We start from the raw sequence: 24,637 nt of genomic DNA, 5'->3' as shown, positions 1-24,637 counted from the left end.
TTCATGCTCATCACTCCGTCCGACACTCTCTTCACCTCCAAATACACTCTTGACACACCCCCTTCAGAATCGCCCCTGCCCCATTTCTCCTCCCATTCGCACCCTGGTAGAAGAGTCTGAACCCACGTCTGATGCTCCTGGCCTTTCTCCCCTTCCACCTGGTCTCTTGCGCGCACCGTATATCTACCTTCCTTCTCTCCGTCATATCAGCCAGCTCTCTCCCTCTACCAGTCATAGTACCAACATTCAAAGTTCTGACTCTCACCTCCACCCTCCTCTCCTGCAGCCTCTGGACATGCCTTCCCCCTCACCTTCTCCTTCGCCCAACGGTAGCAGTTTCCACCGGCACCCTGCTGGCCAACAGTACCAGTGGCGGTCGTTGGTAAACCGGGCCTCGACCGATCCGGTATGGAAATCCGATTCATGAGCCGCATATTCGAGTTGGCGAAGATTTTATGCCGGATGCCCTTCCTGATGCAACCCTCCCCGTTTATCCGGGTTCGGGGCCGGCACTCAGTGGCTGGGTCAGTCGGATTCCGACACACACAGGTGACGTCATCCTCTGCTCAGGATGCCATTGCTCCACTATCTCTTTACACAGCAAATAGCGGTTTGCCGCTATATTAATTTTTTTGAAATCTAGCACCTTTCAGAGAGATTTCAGAGACATTTCAGAGAGATTTCAGAGAGAAGCCCGAGCTAAACTTACTGTCAGCTGTTGGGTTTTATTTGGATTAATCGAAGTAATCGCAGCTGTTAATCGCAGCTTCCTACCGGATGAACGTTGTTCTAATTTGTTCCACGCTCATCACACGTTTAATCTGCACTTTCAGAAAAACGCGACTAACGACGGCGCAGCGGTTAGCGCGGTCGCCTCACAGTGGGAAGGTCCTGGGTTCGAGCACCGGGGGCAGTCCAACCTTGGGGGTCGTCCCGGGTCGCCCTCTGTGCGGCGTTTGCATGGTCCCCCTGTGTCTGCGTGGGTTTCCTCCCCCAGTCCAAAGACATGTAGGTCAGGTGACTCAGCCGTACTAAGTTGTCCCCGGGTATGAATGTGTGGGCCCTGTGATGGCCTGGCGGCCTGGCCGGGGTGTCTCCCCACCTGCCAGTGACTGCTGGGATAGGCCCCGGCACCCTGCGAGCCCAAGCAGGATAAGCGGTTTGGATAATGGATGGATGTAGTTAAGTAAATGAGAACACTGAAATAGCTCCATTGTCATCAACGTTTTATTCTCATGGAAAAACACTTCAAACACTGCAGTCAGGTAGATATATGTACAGTTATGCTCAACTATGTCAGAGGGAAATGGAAACAGGACGACACAAAAAATAAATCGCAACAACAAAACAGATCCAAGGAGAACAGGGTTTACTACGATGCTGTATATTAAAAAAAAAACAACTAGTGATTCCCCCCCCCTTTTTTTGTGTGGATCCCCCCCCCCCTCCCTTTGTCTCCCCAGTTGTATCCGGCCAATTATCCCACTCTTCCCGAGCCATCCCGGTCGCTGCCCCCCCCCCCCTCTGCCGACCCGGAGAGGACTTCTCCGATACACGTGGAGTCGCCAGCCACTTCTTTTCACCTGACAGTGAGGAGTTTCACCAGGGGACGTAGCATATTACCACCGTTTCACTCACCCCCCTGAACAGGCGCCCGGACCGATCAGAGGAGGCGCTAGTGCAGCGACCGGGACACATACTCACATCCGGCTCCCCACCCGCGGACACGGCCCAATTGTGTCTGTACAGACGCCCGACCGAGCCGGAGGTAACACGGTGGGATTCGAACCGCCTTCCCCCGTGTTGGTAGGCAACGGAATAGACCGCCACGCTACCCGGACGCCCCACACCAGTGATACTCTATGCTTGAAAGTGTACAGTAGAAAAGACACGAGCAGGTTTAGCTGGTGACTTGGTGAACAGCGGCGTGTCTGTGACTGAAAGGTGACAGGCGGCTCAGGTTCACAGACACCCAGACAGGATCACAACCTTTAAACTCCGTTATTACATTACTATACAACAACACATGGAATAACTGAGATTATATATATATATATCAAACTGAGGGAAAAGTGGTATTTTTTCATCACTACTAAAAGCTCTGCCATTAAAACTGAAAACCTTTCATGGCAGCACTGAGAGGCAACGCTGCTGATGACTTGCTACTTGTTCACCTTGACAGCGTAGAAACACTTCAAATTAGAGGCAATTCTGTGAATGTTTAACTGTGTGTGTGTGTGTGTGTGTGTTTCTACCCTATCTCATCTCATCTCATCAGGTCGGGTCGCGGTGGCAACAAGCTAAATTGGGCACTCCAGACGTCCCTCCCCGCAGCAACGCCCTCCAGCTCCTCCTGGGGGATCCCAAGGCGTTTCCAGGCCAGACTGAACATGTAGTCCCTCCAGCGAGTTCTGGGTCTACCCCGGGGTCTCCTCCCAGTTGGCTGTGCCCGGTAAACCTCCAAAGGCAGGCGCCCTAACCCTAACCCTAGGGTAGAAACCTCCTCCAAAAAAAGGAGGAGGTTTCTACCCTAATGGGGACCAAATATCTTCATTAGGATTGGAAAAACCTGAAACCACCTACCTCGTGGGGATATTTTATGGGTCCCCATGAGGAAAAGGGTGTATGTCAGGGTTAGGACTTGGGTTTAGGGTTAAGGTTAGGATTAGGATTAGGTTAAAGTTAGGATAAGGGTTAAGTTTAGGCATGTTGTTATGATGGTCAGGGTTAGGGTTAAGGGCTAGGTAATGAATGTAGTCAATGGGGGGTTCCCACAAGTATAGGGTGACAGAGTGCGTGTGTGTGTGTTGACAAGCTACGTCGTACAAATGAGCTGTCCAATGTGTCAAAAAAGATCACTGATTGCTCTGTACAATAAAAAAAACATGAGTTGCTTCATCCTATGACAGCATTACAGGGAAATGTTCGTTCGGCTGAAAATATATTTCTGTAATCTTATGTGCACAGATACTTTCACTTTTAGAGGGAAACTTTCTATATATATATATATATATATATATATATATGTGTGTGTGTGTGTGTGTGTGTAGATTTAAATGTTGGATGTTCTTAGTTGTGTTCATGTCCTTGTGTGTTAAAGCTGAGCGTCCCACCAAGGCTAATTGTTAACACATGAAAACCTACTCGGCACCCGAACTCCATAAGAATAAAACAAATGACAGTACTTAAACAGACAACTTGAGTTCTTAGTTGACAAAATAACAACGTGGAGAAAAAATGAACAGTGATAATGATAATGATAATTTAGAGTTGGGACTCTTGGGGGGGACCTGGGGCTGATAAGCCTTTTCTTCTAAAGAGGAATACACCAACTTTTAACAAATAATCGACTTACGCTGTTGGCAAGACAGTACAGTGTTAACATCCACCATACCGCACATGAAGAACTACTGCCGCGATCATGTGAAACTGGCACTGATCAAGAGTTTTCCGTGGGGTTTATTTGACAGGAGGTGGGTGTATTCCTTTCAGGTCGTCATGGGAACCAGTATGAGAAGTGGGAGTTGCGTTCAGGAACGAGACTGTTGGACGGAGTTGCGTGGCGTTAGCGAGGAGGGAGAGGCTGCATCTGGAGGGAATCGTAGGTATCCTTGGTGACAGAGCTCAGACCCTGAAAACAATGGACAGGAAGTGATGTAACTATCTCTTCTACTAAACTAAAGTCAGTTCTCATGCAGAATCCGGAATGAGCATTAAAGGCAATGTGGGTGGAGGCAGGTGCAGTAATTGTGCTTATTAAGCTCCCTCCATCAGAAGTGATTGGTTAGAGTGCAGAGCAACTGTGCCACCAGGGGGCGCAATAGGAAGTTACGTTATCCAATTACTGCACCACCCCACCACACACACACACACACACACACACACACACACAGTCAATAGCAAACACCAGCTTATGAAACAGGTGGAAACCCAGATTGATTGATTGATTGATGGGTTGATTGATTGAGTGATTGATAAACTGTAGATGGAGTGTATTGCGTCGCATCAGTTTGGCTCCACTCACCTGATACACCTGCTCATTCTTTCTGTGGCGCTACACGAAAAAGGAAACACCAGTCAGAACACATTACCACACAGAAAAAGTTAAATGCCTTGTTAAAAACATGTTGCCTGGCAAAACATTTGTCAAGCAAGCCACAAGAAACTGCTGCTGGTTGCACACCAGTACGCACTTTCAGAAACACAAAACATCGGATTTTCTTCCCACCCCTGTCTATTTTTCACAGGAAGGTCAAAGGTCAGCGTCTCTAAAACTGACAGAAATTAAATGTCTTGCTACCGGAATGGTTCCCATTGTTTGAAAGAGGTTTTCTTAACGTCTCCGTTCTCTCAGAGATGAACACAATCAGACAAGGATCAAAAACCCTCACCTCTCTTTTGACAGGAAGTTCTTTATATTCTCCATCCGTTGTCTTCTTCAGGTCCTAGAAGAAGAATGGAGATTCATTTATGTTATTCTGTCAAATATGGATGTGTGTGTGTGTGTGTGTGTGTGTGTATGATGGTGTGCATCTTACTGTATAGATGTCATCAGTTCCTCTGCGGTTCTGTTAAAGTAAACCAACGTCAGAAAGATGAGAACAAAATAAAACATCACCATCATCATCCTCACTGTAAAGACTTCTTGTCTTTCTCCAGTGAGAATACTGGTTCAAATGTAACTCCTATGCAGCTGTTATTTGCACATCTGGCTGTAACTGTGAGCTAATGTAAGCTTTTAGAGCTAACGTGAAGCTAGGCTACACTTATAAGTGGTTAGCATGTAGCACAGTTAGCTAATAAACTAAAAACTACACAAAAACACAGAAAAAAAAACTTGCAGACAAATTTTCCTTGATGGTTAAATGCAAAACAGATGGTGGGAAAATCAACTGATTCCTCATTTGATAAACCCCCCCCCTTTTCTCCCTAATTGTATCCGGCCAATTACCCCACACTTCCGAGTCGTCCCGGTAGCTGCTCCACCCCCTCTGCCGACCCCGGGGGAGTGCTGCAGACTACCACATGCCTCCTCCGACACATATGGAGTATTGAGCCGCTTCTTTTCACCTGACAGTGAGGAGTTTCACCAGGGGGACGTAACGCGTGGGAGGAGCATGCTATTCCCCCCAGTCCCCCCCCCCAACAGGCGCCCTGACCGACCAGAAGAGGCGCTAGTGCAGCAACCAGCCCACATCCAGCTTCCCACCAGCAGACACGGCCAATTGTGTCTGTAGGGATGCCCGACCAAGCCGGAGGTAACACGGGGATTCAAACCGGCGATCCCCGTGTTGGAAGGCAACGGAATAGACTGCCATGCTACCTGAACGCCCTCATTCTGTAATATTGAATGCATAAATGACAAACACACAGGTACACGCATGCATACACAGACACACACACAGACACACATACACAGAGCTACTAACCCTTCCTCTTTCAGGGTCTCTTTTTGCCAGCGGGGCATAACCTCCAGAAGACTGGCCCTTAAGATCCTAAACACAAATACACACACATACAATTTATCTGTCATAAATGGCATCTATTAGAACTTAAACAGAGAAAACACACAAACAAATGTACAAATATAACACTATAAAGAAGTCGTGGTAAATTTAAACAGTGAAGATTTTAACTGATATTCATCACAGAATGATTTTGTGTGTGTGTGTGTGTGTGTGTCTCTTTGTTGAAGAATTCTGGGGTATCTCTGGTCAAACAATGGTGTATTAAAAAGGTCTATTAACAGTGACGGAAATGACCACCAGTCCTTCGTAGTGGTCACAGCCATCACGTGGCGGTCCTGTTCTCTTCTAAACATCTCGCTGACTGATAGAATAGTAACAGAAACTAGTAAATGGGATTTGACCTCAATCGGGTAGGTACTCACAGTATATAGGCTTTCATCTGGCATCGCTTTAGTGGTGAAGTACTGCAGGGAAACACAATGAGATGAAATTTCCTTGAAATACACAGTGGACTACCATAATGTACTACATGAAGCTTAATGGAGCATACAGTACTGCAGAGGGAGACGCCGTCTCCTCATCGTGCTGACACAGTGCTTCACTAACAAGCATGGTGATCATCTGTCAGGCTCATGCCAATGACCAAAACGTCCACAGATCTCATAAATTTGGGTTCGCCAAGCCCCCCTCAAACATCAAACTGGGAGGGGAGGGTGTTTAGGAGTGATAATAGCAGAACTGCTATTCTGTATTGCATAATTATAAAAGATTAAAAAAAATCCGGAAATATCATCAGACAGCAATACTAGTAAAAGGACAGTTGATGAAATTGAAAAAAAAAAGTGAAAGAGAGAAGTGGGGTAGTTCATATATGGGATGTAGACTGACCTTCTCCTTGATGAAGAGGGCGGTTATGATGAAGCAGTACAGAGCCAGCAAACCGTCCAGCATGTAACACAGCTTGGGGTCATACACGTGGACGGCATCTAGAAGGGTCACCAGGGTCAAAGGTCACAACGACTATCATGCCACTTTATAGACCGGTTAATGTACATAGTTGCGTGAGCTATGATCAGTATTTCAACTTAATGTTTATCATGGTCAATAAACTACAAAAACACACATATCCAACAAATCAAAAAAAAAGTCACTATGCAAGACAGCGAACGCCAGGACGATTGTCAAAACTGCCGGTCTGCATGGGCTAGCAGTTAGCTTAGCCTGCCCCACTTCCACATCCTCTCCAGGCAGGGCAGTGGTCCCTGGGCCCACCGGATGCAGTAGACCAAGCTCCCCCAGCCAATCCAATGCTAGCTCTCCCAGCCAGACACCTTTGACACACCGCCCCGCACTCCACACGACGACATTAAAAACACAGTCAACGCTAGGCGAGGCTGCTGCCAGACCGCCCTCGGTGTTATCGGAACTGCCGGTCTGCATGGGCTAGCAGTTAGCTTAGCCTGCCTCCTGTCAGACCGCCCTTGGTGTTTCAACGCATGGAAACATTGGATAAAGTTCAGTCAGGAAGGCTATCTTTTGCATGCATAGGACTGTAGTTATATTCTTTGTTTCATCCTGTCATTCTCATCTCTCATGCATGCTCACTCATAATTTCCGTTGCGGTCATCGTCTGGGGCTGTCAGTTGATGTCAGGGCAGTGAGTCAGGATAACACAATAAAACCCTGCGGCTCACTTCTACTGTGGCGCCTGTGTTCTCATCTATCCACTAGCACAGCGACACACCTGCATGGTTAGCCTATCATCTTACTGATGCTCATCATCTCAGCAGAAGTCATCAGCCACCACCACCACCGGTGTCCGGACTGCGGGAGGGGGGGGGGGATTTATTATGATGCTGGTCAGAGCTGATGCCCCTCGATTAAAAGATCCCCCCGTTGAGTCTAAGCACCAAAGGCCTTCTTGACATGACTTAATTTCCACTAAATCATCCATCATAATAAACCTTATCATTACTACATTCACCATGTGAAATATGCATGAACACATACACACAAAGACGCACATAAAAACAGAAACTCTCTCTCCCCTGCCTGCTCTCTCTCACACTCACACCTTCGCTTGTGCTCCCTCGTTCTCTCTCCCTCACTCAACAGTTTGGTTCGTCTCCCTCCCCTCTCTTGTGGTCCCTGTGTGTGCATGCGTATTTGGTGGTGGTGGTGGGGGGGGGGGGGTTTCAATCATCTTTGGGTTAAAATTACATGAATTAGTCAGTTTTGGGGGAAAACTCAGGTCGGTCCGCAAGACCCATCACGAGTTTATGCGTTATGCAATATCGACTCCATCCATCCATCCTGCAGAACGTTTGTTACTTGTTGCTCATTTTTTTCCCATTATTTGTAAACAGCAGGTCTGTTTCCACTTGTGGGCTTATGACACTTACGAATCTGCAGGTTTAACTTCCAACAGCCGATAACTACAGCGGCTGCTGGTTAAACCAGCCAACTGAGTGACACACTGGGAGACAGAGAGGCGTGAACTAGTTGCTGAGATCAGCTGCTGTAACGTTTGGCGAGAAATCAAGGTCGACACGTTTCCACGCAGGTGCACGTCAACGTCTCTGTGTCGAGACCCAGAGACGAGGCTTCTGGGTAACTGCGGCTCAAAAAAAAAACCAAACAAAAAAAACACACACGCACATCAAAATCCGCAGGGCTGACGCAATGCCAGCCACGGTAATGCTGAGCAAGCTTGCAAGCCGTGCAAAGTATTGAATTAAACCCGATCAATAGTTGGATGTTTAGCTTCCCCCTTTTTTCTATTATTCACAAGGCAAACATTACAATTGTAAACTTTTCGTCCTCTAGGGCAGTGGTTCGCAACCTTTTTGGGGTCCTGGACCCCCTGCGTATTTTTGATCTACCCTGAGGACCCCTCCACCTGATCTTGGGGGAGGGGGTTGCAATTTGATGGAAACAGTAGAAACTGCATTTTAAATTGCATTATAGCATTTATTCACTCTTTGGGGCAAAAATAAGAGCTTTCAGTTGTAACTTAGATATAGTTAACAAAACAGAATTCTTATGCAGTAACTTTCAGATATATGTAACAACACAGAATATGTATTCAGTAACTTTCAGATATATGTAACAAAACAGAATATGTATTCAGTAACTTTCAGATAGATGTAACAACAGAATTTTTATGCAGTAACTTTTAACAATGCAAACGGGAGCGAGATCTCTTATTAAAATACAATAAATTACACTTGTGAAACAGATGTAATTAGAGAAAAAAGTCCCGTTACCCTTTATAGTTTAGGTAGATAAAGGTCTCAGTCACATTTGAGTAAAATAATCCTATTTCTATAAATGTCACAGGATCTTTTTTTAAAGATATTTTATTTTCACTGACCCCTTGCAATTACACCACCAACCACTAGGGGTCCGCGGACCCCCCCGGTTGAGAAACACTGCAGTCTAGAAGACAATGAACAGACACCACGAGATGTAAAACATGCACACAAACATACAAAAAAAGGGCATAAAAAAACCAAGCAGAGTAAAACGTGAAACAGTAACGTAAATACGCCGCAAATAAGGACGACCAAACGATTGTTAGCTTTTAAGATATTACGGTAGTCGGCTCGTTTTCTAGTAATCCACAGAAAGCTTTAGCACGTTTTAATTTCAGGGACTTAATCGACTCCGCATAACTTTAGTCCACTGACTTCCGGTTTCGACTGCAACGGTCATACCAGTTTCCTGTTTGTTGGCGCGTAATAGTGACAATGGCACATTTTTCGCGACGCGTGCAAGACTGACCACGGCTAAATGTCAACGACGCGCACAGGATTGTCGACAGACTTTCACCTGCACCTGCCAGCAAACGGGTGAAAAGTTCCGAGTTGTACAACTTGATATGTACAACTTCAAACTTTTCATCCGTTTGCTGATAGGTCAATAGCGCACGCCGACCAACAGGGAACTGGTATGACCTCTGCAGTAGGAACCGCAAGTCAGGGGACTGGTTACGAACAGAGCCAATAAGAGTTTGAGTTTCGTTTTGGTGCCTATCGCTAGCGCTCCCATATTCGGCATGCAAGCTCCTCCTCCTTCTCGCGCTTCTTCTTCGTCGTCTTGTTTTTCTTCTTCGGAGGATTTTATGCGCGTCCCACGCGGGCGCCGTTACCGTGGAATACTTGACAGGTATGGCGGACCCCACCAGCATCAGTTAAAGCAGTGTTTCTCAACCGGGGGTCCGCGGACCCCTAGTGGTCCGTGGTGTAATTGCAAGGGGTCCGTGAAAATAAAATATCTTAAAAAAAAAGATCCTATGACATTTATAGAAATAGGATTGTTTTACTCAAATGTGACTGAGAACTTTATCTACCTAAACTATAAAGGGTAACAGGACTTTTTTCTCTAATTACATCTGTTTCACACGTGTGATTTATTGTATTTTAATAAGAGATCTCGCTCCCGTTTGCATTGTTAAAAGTTACTGCATAAAAATGCTGTTGTTACATCTATCTGAAAGTTACTGAATACATATTCTGTTTTGTTACATATATCTGAAAGTTACTGAATACATATTCTGTTTTGTTACATATATCTGAAAGTTACTGCATAAGAATTCTGTTTTGTTACATATATCTGAAAGTTACTGAATACATATTCTGTTTTGTTACATATATCTGAAAGTTACTGCATAAGAATTCTGTTTTGTTACATATATCTGAAAGTTACTGCATAAGAATTCTGTTTTGTTACATATATCTGAAAGTTACTGCATAAGAATTCTGTTTTGTTAACTATATCTAAGTTACAACTGAAAGCTCGTATTTCTGCCCCAAAGAGTGAATAAATGCTATAATGCAATTTAAAATGCAGTTTCTACTGTTTCTATCAGATTCCAACCCCCTCCCCCAAGATCAGGTGGAGGGGTCCTCAGGGTAGATCAAAAATACGCAGGGGGTCCAGGACCCCAAAAAGGTGGAGAACCACTGAGCTAAAGAACAGCATATTGTGGAGAAAATGCAAAACGCGAATACGCCGAATAGCCGTTGCAACAAAAATGGCGGGGGGGGGGGCTAACAAATATGGCGGGGTTTCTTCTTCTTCTTCTTAAAAGTTGAATTTTTAAAAAAAAAAAAGCAGCTCACGCGCTACATTCCACTGGCGTCAGAGCTGACACCTGCTGGACCGGAGCTTTGTGAAGACGCGTCTCTGCCGTCGGGTGCGAGGAACTCCTGAGAGCCGCAGCGTGTGAACTCCGCTGTGTCAGCGGTCCGGTTCCTCCGTCTCTCGCTGTGGTTTTTTTTTTCATATGAGCTGGCAGAGACGCCCAGCTGCTCAGACTGCCTCCTGCACTAAAGCGGCTCCAGACCACCGGGACTTCCCGTGGTCACAGGGGGAGAAAGAGAGGTTTCTCGTGTTTCTACTTAACTTCGAACCGAAGTCGTAGTTCAGCGGCTCGGATTCGAACTAACGCAATCCGAGCGGACAGAGATGTGCCTGGGCCGCTGTTGCCAACTACTTCTCAGGGGCAAAAGTTGCCGCACACGGGTCGATTTGTTGTCGACATGACGTCACCGCGCGACGACGTAAAAGCGCGTCGCCACGTCATTGCGCGATGACGTCATCGCGTGACGACGTAAAAGCGCGTCGCCACGTACGATACACAATGACGCTGCTCAAATTGAGCGGCCGTCTGGGCGAAAAAATATGATTTGAAATTTGCTATTGTAAACTACTAATAAGACACGTTAGTCCCTAGCTAACGGGTTTGACCCTTTAGCCGAGCGGTTAGCGATGTCGCCTTGTGGTGCGGTACACCCCGTATCGAATCCCGCACCGGGCAAGAAAATAACCGGCAACATTATTTTTGATTTGTTCGTTGCTTGTAGCATATTCTGATTTGTAAAATATAGACATGCATTTTTTAGCGATCAGATATTTTTTATTTTTATTTGACTGCGTGCATTTTAGCATTTGAGTCACTTGTCAAAAGTTGCTAAAAGTTCCAAATACATTTTAAAAGCAGCTAAATTTGTTGCTTGCAGCTTTTTGGAAAAAGAACAAAACGAAAACACAAAAACAAGTGGGTAGTCTGAAAAAGTTGCTAAATCTAGCAAAAAATTTGCTAAGTTTGCATCACTGCTCTGAGCTGGGCTAAGTCTGCAAATATTTTTCATAGAAACGAAGAAGTGCATCTGTTATATGCCTATGTGACGTCAAGTCAATTTTATTTGCATAGCTCATTGTCACAAATTACAAACCTGCCTCAGTGGGCTTTGCAGCAACACAGCAGTGCTTTGTAACTGTGATATTTAACAACGTTTTAATTTACTTGCTAATAATTCCCATAATGCATGGCGAACCATCCGTTAATTGGTGTCTGTTGTCAGTGATCTCTCCTGTTTGCTTCTGTGTATTCACAGATGCTCATTTATTCAATATCATGGTGTGATTTCTATGTAAATAAGTATTCGTGCAAGAACTAGATACGCTAATGTGTCTACACATTTCATGTACATACAGTGAATGTGTACAAACAGTAATCTGGTGGTTATGCAGTTGGAAAATAAAATAAATACGTACCTCATGTTGTATGATAAATTGAAACTGAAAAGAATATGACAGGTTATATGATGTATGTGTGCCCTGATGAGAAGCGCTATACAAACCCGTGACCCTGAGTAGGATAAGCGGTTTGGATAATGGATGGATTATTACTATTATTATTATTATTATTATCATATGAGCGATAATATAAGAGGCAATACTAACATACAAATTTACAGGGGAAATAGTCGCTTTCTACAACACAGTTTTCACACCAACAAGTATTTCTTACACTGAGGTTATTTAGGATCCAACAGTAAAACGTCCACAGATTAACTTCTAGATACCCTCATAGTGTCAGGGTGCGATAATGTCACGCAGGAAATCCTCAGAACATGACTCACAACACTACGTGTGTGTGTGTGTGTGTGTGTGTGTGTGTGTGTGTGTGTGTGGTTAAGGGTGGGCGGCTGGGTGATTAAATTTAATCTGATGAAGAATGCAGAACTGTTTCTTATACATCATATGCTACACTCATGCACACACACACATTAATAATTCATATATATATATATATATATATATACACACACTTATATATATATGTATATATATATGTACACACATAAAAACATGCTTGTACGTATATCTTACAGACACTGAACTCCAAAGAGTTACGTGTACATACATGCGGACAGAAGTATTTATGCAAACTGCTATAAAGGCATGCCACACCCAAATTCGTACATGTCCACAAACACGCACAATTACTTAATAATAATAATTATAATCATTACATTTATATAGCGCTTTTCTACACATGCACATACACATTCAGATCTGTGCGCACATGCATAACAATATATACGTGCATGCACACACATGAACTCCCTTTGAGTTCACGCACAGTCGCATAAGTCATGTACACTTACATATACAAACATGCACACTTGCGAAATACACATGCACATACACATTCAGACCTGTGTGCCCATGCATCACAATATATACATGTATCATAATATATACACACATGCACACAAATGAATTCACCTTGAGCTCACGCACGGTCGCACTGCAGATTTTCTCAACACAAGTTTGAATTTGAAGCGGATCCTTGCACATTCTTTAATTCACCAGATGAAACTTTAGCGCACATGTTCTTCTATTGCCGCGTCTAAAAGATTTTGGGCCGATTTACAAAAAAACAAACTGGATATCACTTAAGGCAAGTGACATTCCTTTCTTTGACATTTCTCATATTTTCTTTACATATATAACCTAAACTCGTCTATTTCTGATATGACATTATTCTTATGGGTAAATGTCATATCCATTGTAGTAAATGGAGAAATAATAAGCCCTCTTTTGTTTGGTTTATAAATGATTTCAAGTTATTTTTCGCCTCTCTTAAAAGAGCGTACTCTAACAAAATAGCAAGAAAAATTTATGGGGCCATATCCCGTTTATTGATTTGATTTCTGTCCCCATGGTTTAAGCCTTTTGCTTCTTCTCTGCCCAGCGATTTAGAAATTATTTTTATTTATACACTTATATGTGTACCTTTTGTAGACCCCCCACCCCCTATTTTATAGTATTCTGTCTACATTTGTTTTGATAATGGAAATATTGTGTGTTACGTTATCTGGCTTGTGTTTCCTCTACGAGTCATTGTGTGTTTTTTGAATGTCTGTCAATGAAAAAAAAAGAGCAAACAGGGGAAGAGAATCCCAAATAATTACTAAAATAGCAAGACTGCCAGAGGAAGTGAGCTTGTGTGGAGAAGAAGTGAGAGAAGTGTCGTCTTTACAACTTGATTTGGACAACGTTTGGGAGGACCAGTCACGAGGTGCCTCCGTCAGGCCCGGGAGGAAGTGACTAGACTACAGCGAGGTGAAAAACGCACCAAATACGTCTTTAATCTAGAAAAAAGGAACTATGAGCTATCTTCCCTGTGTAAACTTAAATTAATAATCTGGCATGTGAAGACGAGAAAGTCCTTTTGCAATACGTGGCTTATTTTATCAGAAGTTATGTGCTACTAATTATGAAAAGACAATACAGACATGTTTCATAAAGACTTACAAAAGGACATTACAGGCATTGATGACAGTTTAAAATAAGTCATGGGTGAGAAACTTTAACAAGATGGTGTCTGGTTTGGAGGGCTGCGTGTTAAAGCGCTGCACGTAGCGAGGGATGAAAACATGTCTGGCTGGTCTTCGAAAGGCCTTATCGCTCGATGACGAATTTACACGTAAAGGCTTCCCCCGGTTTCATTTTTAGCAGAAAAAAGCTTTTGTTATGCAGACAGACGTCCATGAAGATGATGTGTTTGTTTATGGAAAAGTCTGAAACCGTTCAGTGGCGTCCATCAAGCTAAACTCAATGGAAAACACCGTCAGTACATGGACGTCTATGGCTGTCTTTTCATTTTAAGGGGAATTTTGTAGTAGCAAATATTAGACGCTGAATGGATGTGGCAAAACTAAATTTTCCCAAATGTTACCAAAAAAAAAAAAGTATGCTCGTTTGAGCTGGAAAGGTTGTGGTGCTGGAGGGAACACTGGAAGATCAAGACAGATGAAAACGTGTCATCTTTAAATCCTTTTAACCCCTCCTTGTGTCTCTGTTTTGTGTTTTAGATGACAGCCCTGCAGATAGACAGATTATTCAATCAACTAGATAACTAACTAACTACATAACTAACTAATTAGAAACCCAAATTGAATTATTTTGGGGGGTTTTCAGCTTAAAAATGCTCAACATCTGGATGAGAATGCAGCAAACTGGTTTTTCTGTTTTGTTTTTGTTTGTCGCTTGTTTACCCCCCCCCCTTTTCTCCCCAATTGTATTAGGCCAATTACCCCACTCTTCCCAGCCATCTCGGTCGCTGCTCCATCCCCTTTGCCGATCCGGGGAGGGCTGCAGACTACCACATGCCTCTTCCGATACATGTGGAGTCGCCAGCCGCTTCTTTTCACCTGACAGTGAGGAGTTTCACCAGGGGGACGTAGCGCATGGGAGGATCACACTATTCCCTTCAGTTCCCCTTCCCCCCTGAACAGGCGCCCCCACCGAGCAGAGAAGGCACTGGTGTAGCGACCAGAACACATTCCCACATCCGGCTTCTCACCTGCAGACACGGCCAGTTGTGTCTGTAGGGACGCCCGACCAAGCCAGGTTTAAAAAACAAAGGATTGAGGCCCCGTTTAGCTTAGCAGCTTAGCGGTAAACACACAGTACTAATGAGCCCTGGTGAAGTAAAAGTACTGCTGCTTTACTGATCATTTACTGTAGTACAGGTGAATGTACTGATGAAGAAAACAACTCACGATTTTCTTAGAAATTGTTTTTTTTTCTTTTGATGACTACAAACTAAAAACATTAAATATCCTCTAGCTGACACCGGAAACAACCCGGACAAACCAGCCACATTTACTTTATGCAAAAACATGCAGTTTCACCAACACTTGACTTAAGTCACACTTACTCATCGCTCAGCCAACTAGAATATTTTATTATAAACCAACCTGAGGTAAAGTACAAGTACTATGAATTTACTCATGTACTGAGATGAGAGTAGTTGTACTTTGTTATTTTCCATCTCTGCTCAAAGCGGAGCTGAGACGGCTCGGCCTTCAGCCAGCCAACTTTTCTGTTTGCCGATCTGGTGTCTCTGAAATCTGCCGACAGGCCATATGGCTCCCACCAATGAGGTGGTTTGAGCAGTTTTTTGACTCTCCTCTTAGGAGAAACGGTTTAAAGAGACCTGGCTGACCTGGAGGTAACACAGGGATTCAAACTGGCGATCCCTGTGTTTGTAGGCAACAGAATAGACCGCTATGCTACCCGGACACCCCATCCAGAGTTTTTTAAAGGACACTGTTAGCTGGCTGCCTTCCCAGTCACTTTCCACCATCTTGTCTGTGGAAGCTGATTTGGGCTTTATGCACTTTGTCTCTGCTGAATTGAGGCTCCAGCATCCCCGCGACCCTGACAGCAGGATAAGCGATTTGGATAATGAATGAATGAATGAACTGAAGAGTGACGCCAGTGGAGTTTGTCAGCACTGAGTCTATGTGACGTCACGCATCGCATCGCTCTACCGGCAGACTGCACGGCGCCGCCTCGGTGCATTGCAACAGCTGTACTACTTTATCACTAATGCACAAACTTGCCTTAAACTTTTGTTACGGGGCTCTCAATATTGCAAACTACCAACCCATGCACGTGTTTACATGACGTTTTCTCTCTCTTTACAGCACTGAGTGTGTATTGCTTTTGCTTGTTAACCTACATCGCTTACAAAAGGCAAATGAAGATGAGGAAGAGGAGGGCATTTGGTGGCAAACGTGAAAGCGATGATAGAATAAGCCTGGGTTGAACTCTGCCTTTCTAGTAAATGTTTGGGTTTTTTATGCTTTTTAGTACATGTGGTGTAAGGAAACTATGAAGTTTTAAATAGTTTTTGGCAGTTTGGGACAGTGACGTTGCAGGTGGTTATGTGTTGATGTCAGTGGATCATCTCGATGTTTGTGCTCGCTGGGAAGAGATGAAGGAGGGTGTGCGCTGTGTTTACATTAATTCTTTCATAGAACCACTTTATCGGAAATATCATCAAATTTCCACCCTGTCACTTCACTGCCACTGTTACGAAATCACTGCAGCGGATTCATTTAAAATGCTACAACAGGAAATATAGTAGGGAAAAAAAACTTATTTGAGGAGGGCGAGGATTTTAAAACAGTCCGTCTCAACATTTCATGTTCTTCTGAGACTCACGAGACAACTTCCTCACCCTTACATTCAACACAGGATATAAAGTTAAAAGCTGAGCTAATCTGGTATTCAGTTTCTGTGGGGCTCCAAATCTGAATTCTCGCCTGTCTCCTTAAATACACTTCTGTTATTCTGATGCTGAGGATGACAGAAAACACCAGACATAGAGAGTTGAAGCGGGATGTTAATCTGTAGTATCTTGAACATACGGGTAAGTGGATCTCGTTTGTTACACAAGTTACTACATAATCCAAATACTGTAAGAGTGCAATCAGTAGAGTGCAGGTCTCCACCAGGCATATCTCCCCTTCTCCGGTGCTTGAACTTGGGCAAAAAAAAAAAGAAATCAGCTGAGGAATTAGCATCCAATTGTGGTATAAAACAGGTTTTTCAAAGGTTTTGAATCACTGCAACCGAGAGTCATACAGTCACAACTGTGCACAAAAATTATTAGGCTGAGAGGCCCAGTAGTTTGAAAGATTAGCAGTGGACAGATAAACACACACACACACACACACACACACACACACACACACACACACACACACGTACAGAAAAAAAACTAAACAGTTTTTCCTGCCATTATAAGATCTTTGCACATTGCCCAAGTCAGCTGAATGGGAAATATGGGGGGAAAAAGTTTTCAATATACAGCACTCAAGCTAAAAAAATATAGCTAATAAAAACATGTTGCCTGTCAGTCTGCGGATGTGCAGCCTCCTTGGCGGACCCTCGCAAGAAAGCGACCAAGTCTGACATGAAATGACAGAGATCAGGCTATCATAGTTTCAAAGCCCTTATGAAAAGACTTCAGATGTGTTTAACCGTCACGGTTTTCCTGATATCAAACGAGCGAAGGCGAATGGCTGCTCCGCTGATTGACTTGCACCCATAAAACAACAGTGAGAAAACATAGCTCGGCCACGGGAATAATGCTAATAATGTTTTGGTTTTGACACCGAATGAACCCTACATGCGAGTCGCGCATGCGCACGGTTGACTCGGAGCCGGCAGCGACGGAGAACAGCGTTGGTCGAGCGACGTGGAGCGTGAATGAGGTAAGGGAGCGGCGATAGAAGGAATAAACTTTTTTTTTTAATGGTTTTCAATCACCGCACCCATGAGAGATTCTTCATCATACAGTCATAACCGCGCAACAAATCTTTTAGTCCGGGGTGAACGTTATTTTATCCCAAACCCGGTATCTCGCCAAAGTGTGCGATACGCCCGCCGGTGCAGCGTTTCAGTGTCACGGTTTGCCTCGCTCAGGCGTGAAAAGTACACGCGCGTATGAAGGTGCAGTGCCAGCAGGGGGCGATGATTAAGAGGTGAAGGCAGGTTAGGGATGGGTTAGGGTTAGGGATTTTGGAAAATGCTGTATGCTTTTCCTCTGTGGGGAGCTGCTGGCATTGAGTTAATCATCGCCCCCTGCTGGCACTGCACCTTCATACACGCGTGGACTTTTCACGCCTGAGCGAGGCAAACCTTGACACCTACACGTTGGACCAGCGGGTGTATTACACGCTTTGGCGTGATACTGGGCTTTTATCTGTTTGCTGACTCGCCTCTTGTCTCTCTCCTCCCGGAGTGTCACTCATCTCTTTAGAAACTGAGTGTCTGGCTAAATGCTACGAGCGGCGCCCCAGAGATAATCCTCATAAAAGTACATTTATAATAGACACCATGTGTTGAACAGTACGGCTTTTGATGGAGAGCCCGTCCCCACCCGTATAGTTTACACGCGGGACTCTAAATGTGGCCTCTGAGTAATATAATTTCATGAGCTCAGTCAAACATAGTAAACCATATAATCATATGTCTAGTTCTGAACAGAGAGAGAGAGAGAGAGAGAGAGAGAGAGAGAGAGAGAGAGAGAGAGAGAGAGAGAGAGAGAGAGACTGTGAGCATCTTATGAACCCAGTATTTAACTCACAGGTGCCTCAGAAGGGTGGATATTTGCCATCACAGAGGTGTAAAAACCCAGAGACCCCTGTTTATCCTCACCGCTGCCCCGGTCAAATCACTGTCTGTGTTCAGACTACGTTAAACCCGACTCAGCTCGTTTACATTTTACATATGTTGCAGACGCTTTTATCCAAAGCACAAGACAGTCGTCAACACTCGAAAAAACGAAATGTTGGATTTACTTAAGAATGTTTTGTCAAGTGGTTCCACTTGACGCAGTTTAATGTACGGCTGGGTCAACAATGTTGAGTAAAGCCAACATTTCATTGGTTTTACAATTTGCACATGAATAGGGTAGACAGAAATACAACATACAGGCAACTACCCAGCAAACAAAAAAACGTCCCCAGCACGTCCCCTAAAGGTCCTCTCCGAACGTCCGGTAAATGTCATTGTGTAGGGTTTTCATTACGTCACGGGGACGCTGGACATTCCAGGGACGTTAGGGAAGTCCTCTAGACCAGTGGTTCTCAACCTTTTTGGGGTCCTGGACCCCCTGCGTATTTTTGATCTACCCTGAGGACCCCTCCACCTGATCTTGGGGGAGGGGGGTTGAAATTTGATAGAAACAGTAGAAACTGCATTTTAAATTGCATTATAGCATTTATTCACTCTTTGGGGCAAAAATAAGAGCTTTCAGTTGTAACTTAGATATAGTTAACAAAACAGAATTCTTATGCAGTAACTTTCAGATATATGTAACAAAACAGAATATGTATTCAGTAACTTTCAGATATATGTAACAAAACAGAATATGTATTCAGTAACTTTCAGATGTATGTAACAAAACAGAATATGTATTCAGTAACTTTCAGATATATGTAACAACAGAATTTTTATGCAGTAACTTTTAACAATGCAAACGGGAGCGAGATCTCTTATTAAAATACAATAAATCACACGTGTGAAACAGATGTAATTAGAGAAAAAAGTCCTGTTACCCTTTATAGTTTAGGTAGATAAAGGTCTCAGTCACATTTGAGTAAAATAATCCTATTTCTATAAATGTCATAGGATCTTTTTTGTAAAGATATTTTATTTTCACGGACCCCTTGCAATTACACCACGGACCACCTGGGGGTCCGCGGACCCCCGGTTGAGAAACACTGCTCTAGACGTCCCCGTGACATGACGGGGAGGACATTCCAGGGACGTTAGGGAAGTCCTCTAGACGTCTCCGAAACGTCACAGGGACGTTATTGTGAACGTCCCGAGGACATTACAGGAAAGTCTTCTAGACGTCCCCGGGACGTCATGGAGACGTTCGTTATTGCGGGAGGTCCCGAGGGCATTACAGGGATGTTAAAGTCTTCTAGATGTGACGTAATGAAAACCCTACAAAAATATATAATAAATATAGTAATATAGAAACATAGTAACTACCTTGCTACTATAACATGCTACTTACTATAATATTGTGGCGTCCTTCAATAAGAAGGCTTACGAGACGTCGGCTGGTTTCGTGAGTACTCTATCAACGGCCGTAGCCAAGGCCAAAACAACAAAACCTATCCGCTTTGCCGCGCGTTCTCTGCGCTCCCAACTCGCTTATCATCTAACTCCGCTCCCCAGAACTAACAAGAACGACAACACAAACATCCTCCCTAACTCTCTGCCAATCACAGGTAGGCTGTCTCGCCCAAACGACCGCCATATAAGGCAACTGAAAATGACTGAGAGGCCCCACAGCCTCTGTGCCAGGGGTGGGCAATCTTATCCAGAAAGGGCTGGTGTGGGTGAAGGCTTTTGCTCCAACCAAGCAGTTACACACCTGATCCCACTAATCAACCAGTAGAGTCTTTGCTGGGGAACTTGATTAGGAGACACAGGTGTTTAACTGCTTGGTTGGAACAAAAACCTTCACCCACACCGGCCCTCTCTGGATAAGATTGCCCACCCCTGCTCTAAGCACACCACTTTGCTCATCGACGTCCCAGAAATCCCCGCACCAGCAACCAACAGCAAAAACCAACTTGTCGCTCAGTCTGTTAAAAAAATATGTCTCTTGAATGCAAGATTATATCATAACTCTCCCACGTATCGGAAACTTTATAAATACTCAGAAGGCTCAAAAGTTTGATTCACTGAGACGCTTTGATTCCGATTTACTGCATCGGCAGAAAGAATCGAAACGAATAAATCAATGAATAAAATATTAATTGGTCACATGGGATGATATTTCCCTTGGCCCTGTCATATTGTATACGTATATTGTCAGTAACACGGATCGAAGTCGTCACGGCTCCTCTTTACAGTACACTACTTAAGTCTATTAAAGTATGAAAGCGTATTTTGACTGGCAAACCGAGAAATATTCACCACCGCTTGACAGGACCGAGGGAAATATCCCACGTGACCAAGGAATATTTTGAATAGGTAGTCGCGATGGGCGGTTCAATTCTTTCTGCTGATTAAGTAGCTTGGAATCATAGCATCTCAGTGAATCAAAATTTCGAGTCTTTTGAGTATTCCAAGTTTCCGGTACGTGGGAGATTCATGATATAATCCTGTCTTCAAGAGACATGTTATCCAAATCATCAGCAAATGAATGGACTGAGCATCATTATTGACTCCTGAGTATGCAATCAAATCTTTCTTGATTCCTTTCAAAGTGATCTGCTTCAATTTAATTAATCCACGTGTAAGCGGTCCTTATTTATGAACACCCCCCAATTGATAGCATCGTTTTAAGACCCAAACTCGTTTATATGAGCTGTTTTCTTAAATATCTATTATATAGCTTTGTATATATTAGCATTTAGTTGACTTAAGTAGCTCGGCTATCAGTGTGCTTGCCCGTAACATGAGTGCAGCATTTTAGGTGTGTGTGTGTGTGTGTGTGTGTGTGTGTGTGTGTGTGTGTGTGTGTGTGTGTGTGTGTGTGTGTGTCATATCATTACAATGGAGAAAACGATGTTGTTACTTGTCTCCTCTGGGCTTCCGTAGTGTAACAGATGTGTGGAGGAGCTGCAGTGTGTATCTGTGTCTGAACACCTGGGCCACATTCTGGGATGCCTTGCTCCTCTCTGCCTTCAGCTCAAACCCACCACTGCCTCTCTTCGTTTCATGAACTATTTTCCCTCCGCCTTTTCCACCCTCATCACAGATGGCGACCTGGCTGAGAGATGGAGTCCATGTTCTACCGCTCTGCATCACACTGCACCAAGAATCATGCAATCACACTGACACAATGGTGGTATGTATGGCGTAACGTACACGCCATAACAACTTCTGCTATCACCAAAATTCACATTCAGCGCCATTCATTTGGGTTTGACATTCACCGAAACCCCACGTGTTGTTCTCGTGTAGATGGCAAAGTTGTTTCTGCTCAGAAACCGAATACCCCCTCTGCAGTCACTAATAGACAAATTGAAGATAACATTCAATATGACCAATGGCATCCAACTTTTAACAAATATATCATGGATAGGAAGTTGAAATTGTGCAAGAAATTGGCAGAGGCCACATCCGTACAGGCTGCAATGAACTGTAAGATGCGTTCAGAGAGAGCCCCCGTCAAATAGATGCGACTTCAAACACACGGCTGAGATGAAGAAGGAAAAAAAAAGAACAATCTGAATCAAGGAAACTCTCGTCTGAAGTGTTTCTGTTCAGCCGTCACAAAGAGGAATGAGAACGAGCCATAACGTTCATATACTGTCATTCTTCAACTGCCACATCTGTGTTTGTCGCTCCATATTATTGCTTTTCTACTGCTTCGGTTTTCCACATATGAAACACAGGAAGATCAGAGCACAGCGAACAAGCAAGAACACAGCACAAATTTTTTTTTTTTAAATAGCGTTGCTGGGTAATTTCATCTTATCTGATCTGAATTTTAAAAAGTTTTACCCCCCAAAATTTTGTTCATCCATTTTGTTTTGGGGGGGGTCACTTTAATCATTCATATGGTTAATACTATTATTACCTATAGAATCTAATGAGTGAAAATAATTGTCAAAATTAGTCAACTATTGTCCTTGCATAAAGAAATATTCTGTTTTGATATTTTACTTTCCATCAAATAGTTAGAGAAAGTTCCCTTTTTTGTACCAAAAGCATGATTAGTGTCTCGTTCTTCATTTGCAGGGAGGTTCTTTGCTCCATCGACAATTTTTATAATGAACACGTTAATTAAAAACACTTCATAAAGCAATGTTTGCATTGGAGCAAAAGTTTAGAGGTAAAGTTTATAAACTATTGGTGTTGTGTGGTTGTCGGTGAGGTCTTCTTACCTGCAGGAGGAAACAGTGAGATCAGAGCCAACAGGCCCGCTGTCTTCTTAAGGTCCATGTCCCAACGAACCAGTCGTCCAGAACCAATCGGTTAAACCTGGCTGGTCGGCTGGCTGTCTCTCTCTGTTTGTCTGTCTCTGTCTCTCGTTCTCTCTCCCCCTCTCTGCTGGGGGCAGGAAGTGGTGAGGCACTTCCGAACCAGGTGACTCTCTCGCTCATACTCACATGCACGTACGCACGCGCGCGCACACACACACACACACACACACACACACACACACACAATAAGTAATGTATGAACACTCACACATGCACCCACACATTCTTCTGATATAATTTATCATAATTTCACACACACACAGATGTTCAGAGCATATGAAGACAGAAACACTACCATTCATCATGTTTTCTGTCTGCCCGTCTGCCTTTCTGCGTGTCCACATCAGAGAGGTCAGGTTTCCAAACAGTAGGCGTATAAGTGATCGGAACAAATTTTCGGTGTGAGCAATAACTCACCATAGTGGAAAAACGAAAATGATTATGTTATGAATTTTAATGCAAGAGAGAGGGTTTCTGGATAAATATACACTGTCAGAGGTTATTTGACTCCTACCACAAAAAGTGTTCAGAAGAGGATGAAACTATAAGGGAGTTTTTTTGCATAAAAGCTGGGATAAATTTTGATTTTTCCTTACAAAGGTTGAGTTTTGATTTCATCATTGTCTTCTGTTCATCATTGAAAAACGTCACGAACAATTTTCGTTGTATTCTTATATTCATATTTTGTCATTATAATTATCCTCGTCTATAAAATTAATGCTGCCCACAAATACACATAGACATGCTTTCTATGTGTATTTGGAACTGGAAGAGTGACGGTCATGGAACTTGACCATCACTCTTCCAGTTTAATCACATTAGGATAGTCTTGTCAACTGTGGTTGTTTTAAATGTGCTATATAAATAAACTTGACTTGTAATTTTTCATTGGGAATTAATTGTTTATATTATGTCATATCAGATCACATACTGAGCCTTAGTAAAGCTTAATAAATCTTAGTACCCCTCGACTCCAAAATGTGTTTTTTTTTTCCCACGTTTGTGTCCCCTAAAATGTCTGGCCTTGACTGTACCGATTTGTATCTGCGCAAAGTTTGTCACTAGAGCGGCGTTGTCACATTCCTCTACTGAAGAAGCTGTCTGTGCACCCCCATAAAATCTGAGATTCAAACGTGCCCCGGACAAGCCAGATTTGGTACGTCACAAATCCAACAGCCAATCGCTGTCCAATATGCAAATGAGGGGCGGGCAAATAAATCCGGAACCTCGTGCACAGCAGAGAGCAAGTTTGCATTAAGAGTGGGAGGTTTGGCAGCGGCAAGTTTTAGACGTAAACGGGATCCTGGAGCGTCCTTCCACTGTCTATACCAGTTTCAGTGAGGAGTGTTTCCATAACCTAATGCGAAAGTCACTGGGTTTTCACGAGAAATTTGTTTTGAAGTCTGATGCTGCGGTGACTATTTACCATAGGACTGCCAGTATGTAAGTTATGTTTTTCTTTTACTCAGACAACGGTCAAATGAAAAGCGTTCTGCATTAACGTATTTCCTCTGTGACTTATAAGTAGCATTAACTCCGTTAGCTTTTTGCTAGCTGCTG

General features: G+C 43.6%; 1 protein-coding gene across 1 annotated transcript; it reads right to left on the bottom strand.

Annotated features, from left to right (window-relative positions):
• Positions 1–1,530: 1,530 nt before the first annotated feature.
• Positions 1,531–23,130, bottom strand: cd247 (CD247 molecule). Its single transcript, XM_056301429.1, has 8 exons — positions 22,979–23,130; positions 6,357–6,454; positions 5,891–5,932; positions 5,430–5,495; positions 4,539–4,568; positions 4,392–4,445; positions 4,025–4,054; positions 1,531–3,631 (listed from the first exon to the last, which is right to left on the bottom strand). Exons 1-8 carry the CDS (start codon positions 23,034–23,036, stop codon positions 3,566–3,568), a joined length of 444 nt encoding a protein of 147 aa, XP_056157404.1. The 5' UTR covers positions 23,037–23,130; the 3' UTR covers positions 1,531–3,565.
• Between the last annotated feature and the right edge of the window lie 1,507 nt (positions 23,131–24,637).

The sequence above is a fragment of the Lampris incognitus genome, chromosome 21 (assembly GCF_029633865.1).
Source record: "Lampris incognitus isolate fLamInc1 chromosome 21, fLamInc1.hap2, whole genome shotgun sequence".
Taxonomy (NCBI): domain Eukaryota; kingdom Metazoa; phylum Chordata; class Actinopteri; order Lampriformes; family Lampridae; genus Lampris; species Lampris incognitus.
This window is presented reverse-complemented; position numbering and strand designations above follow the sequence as displayed.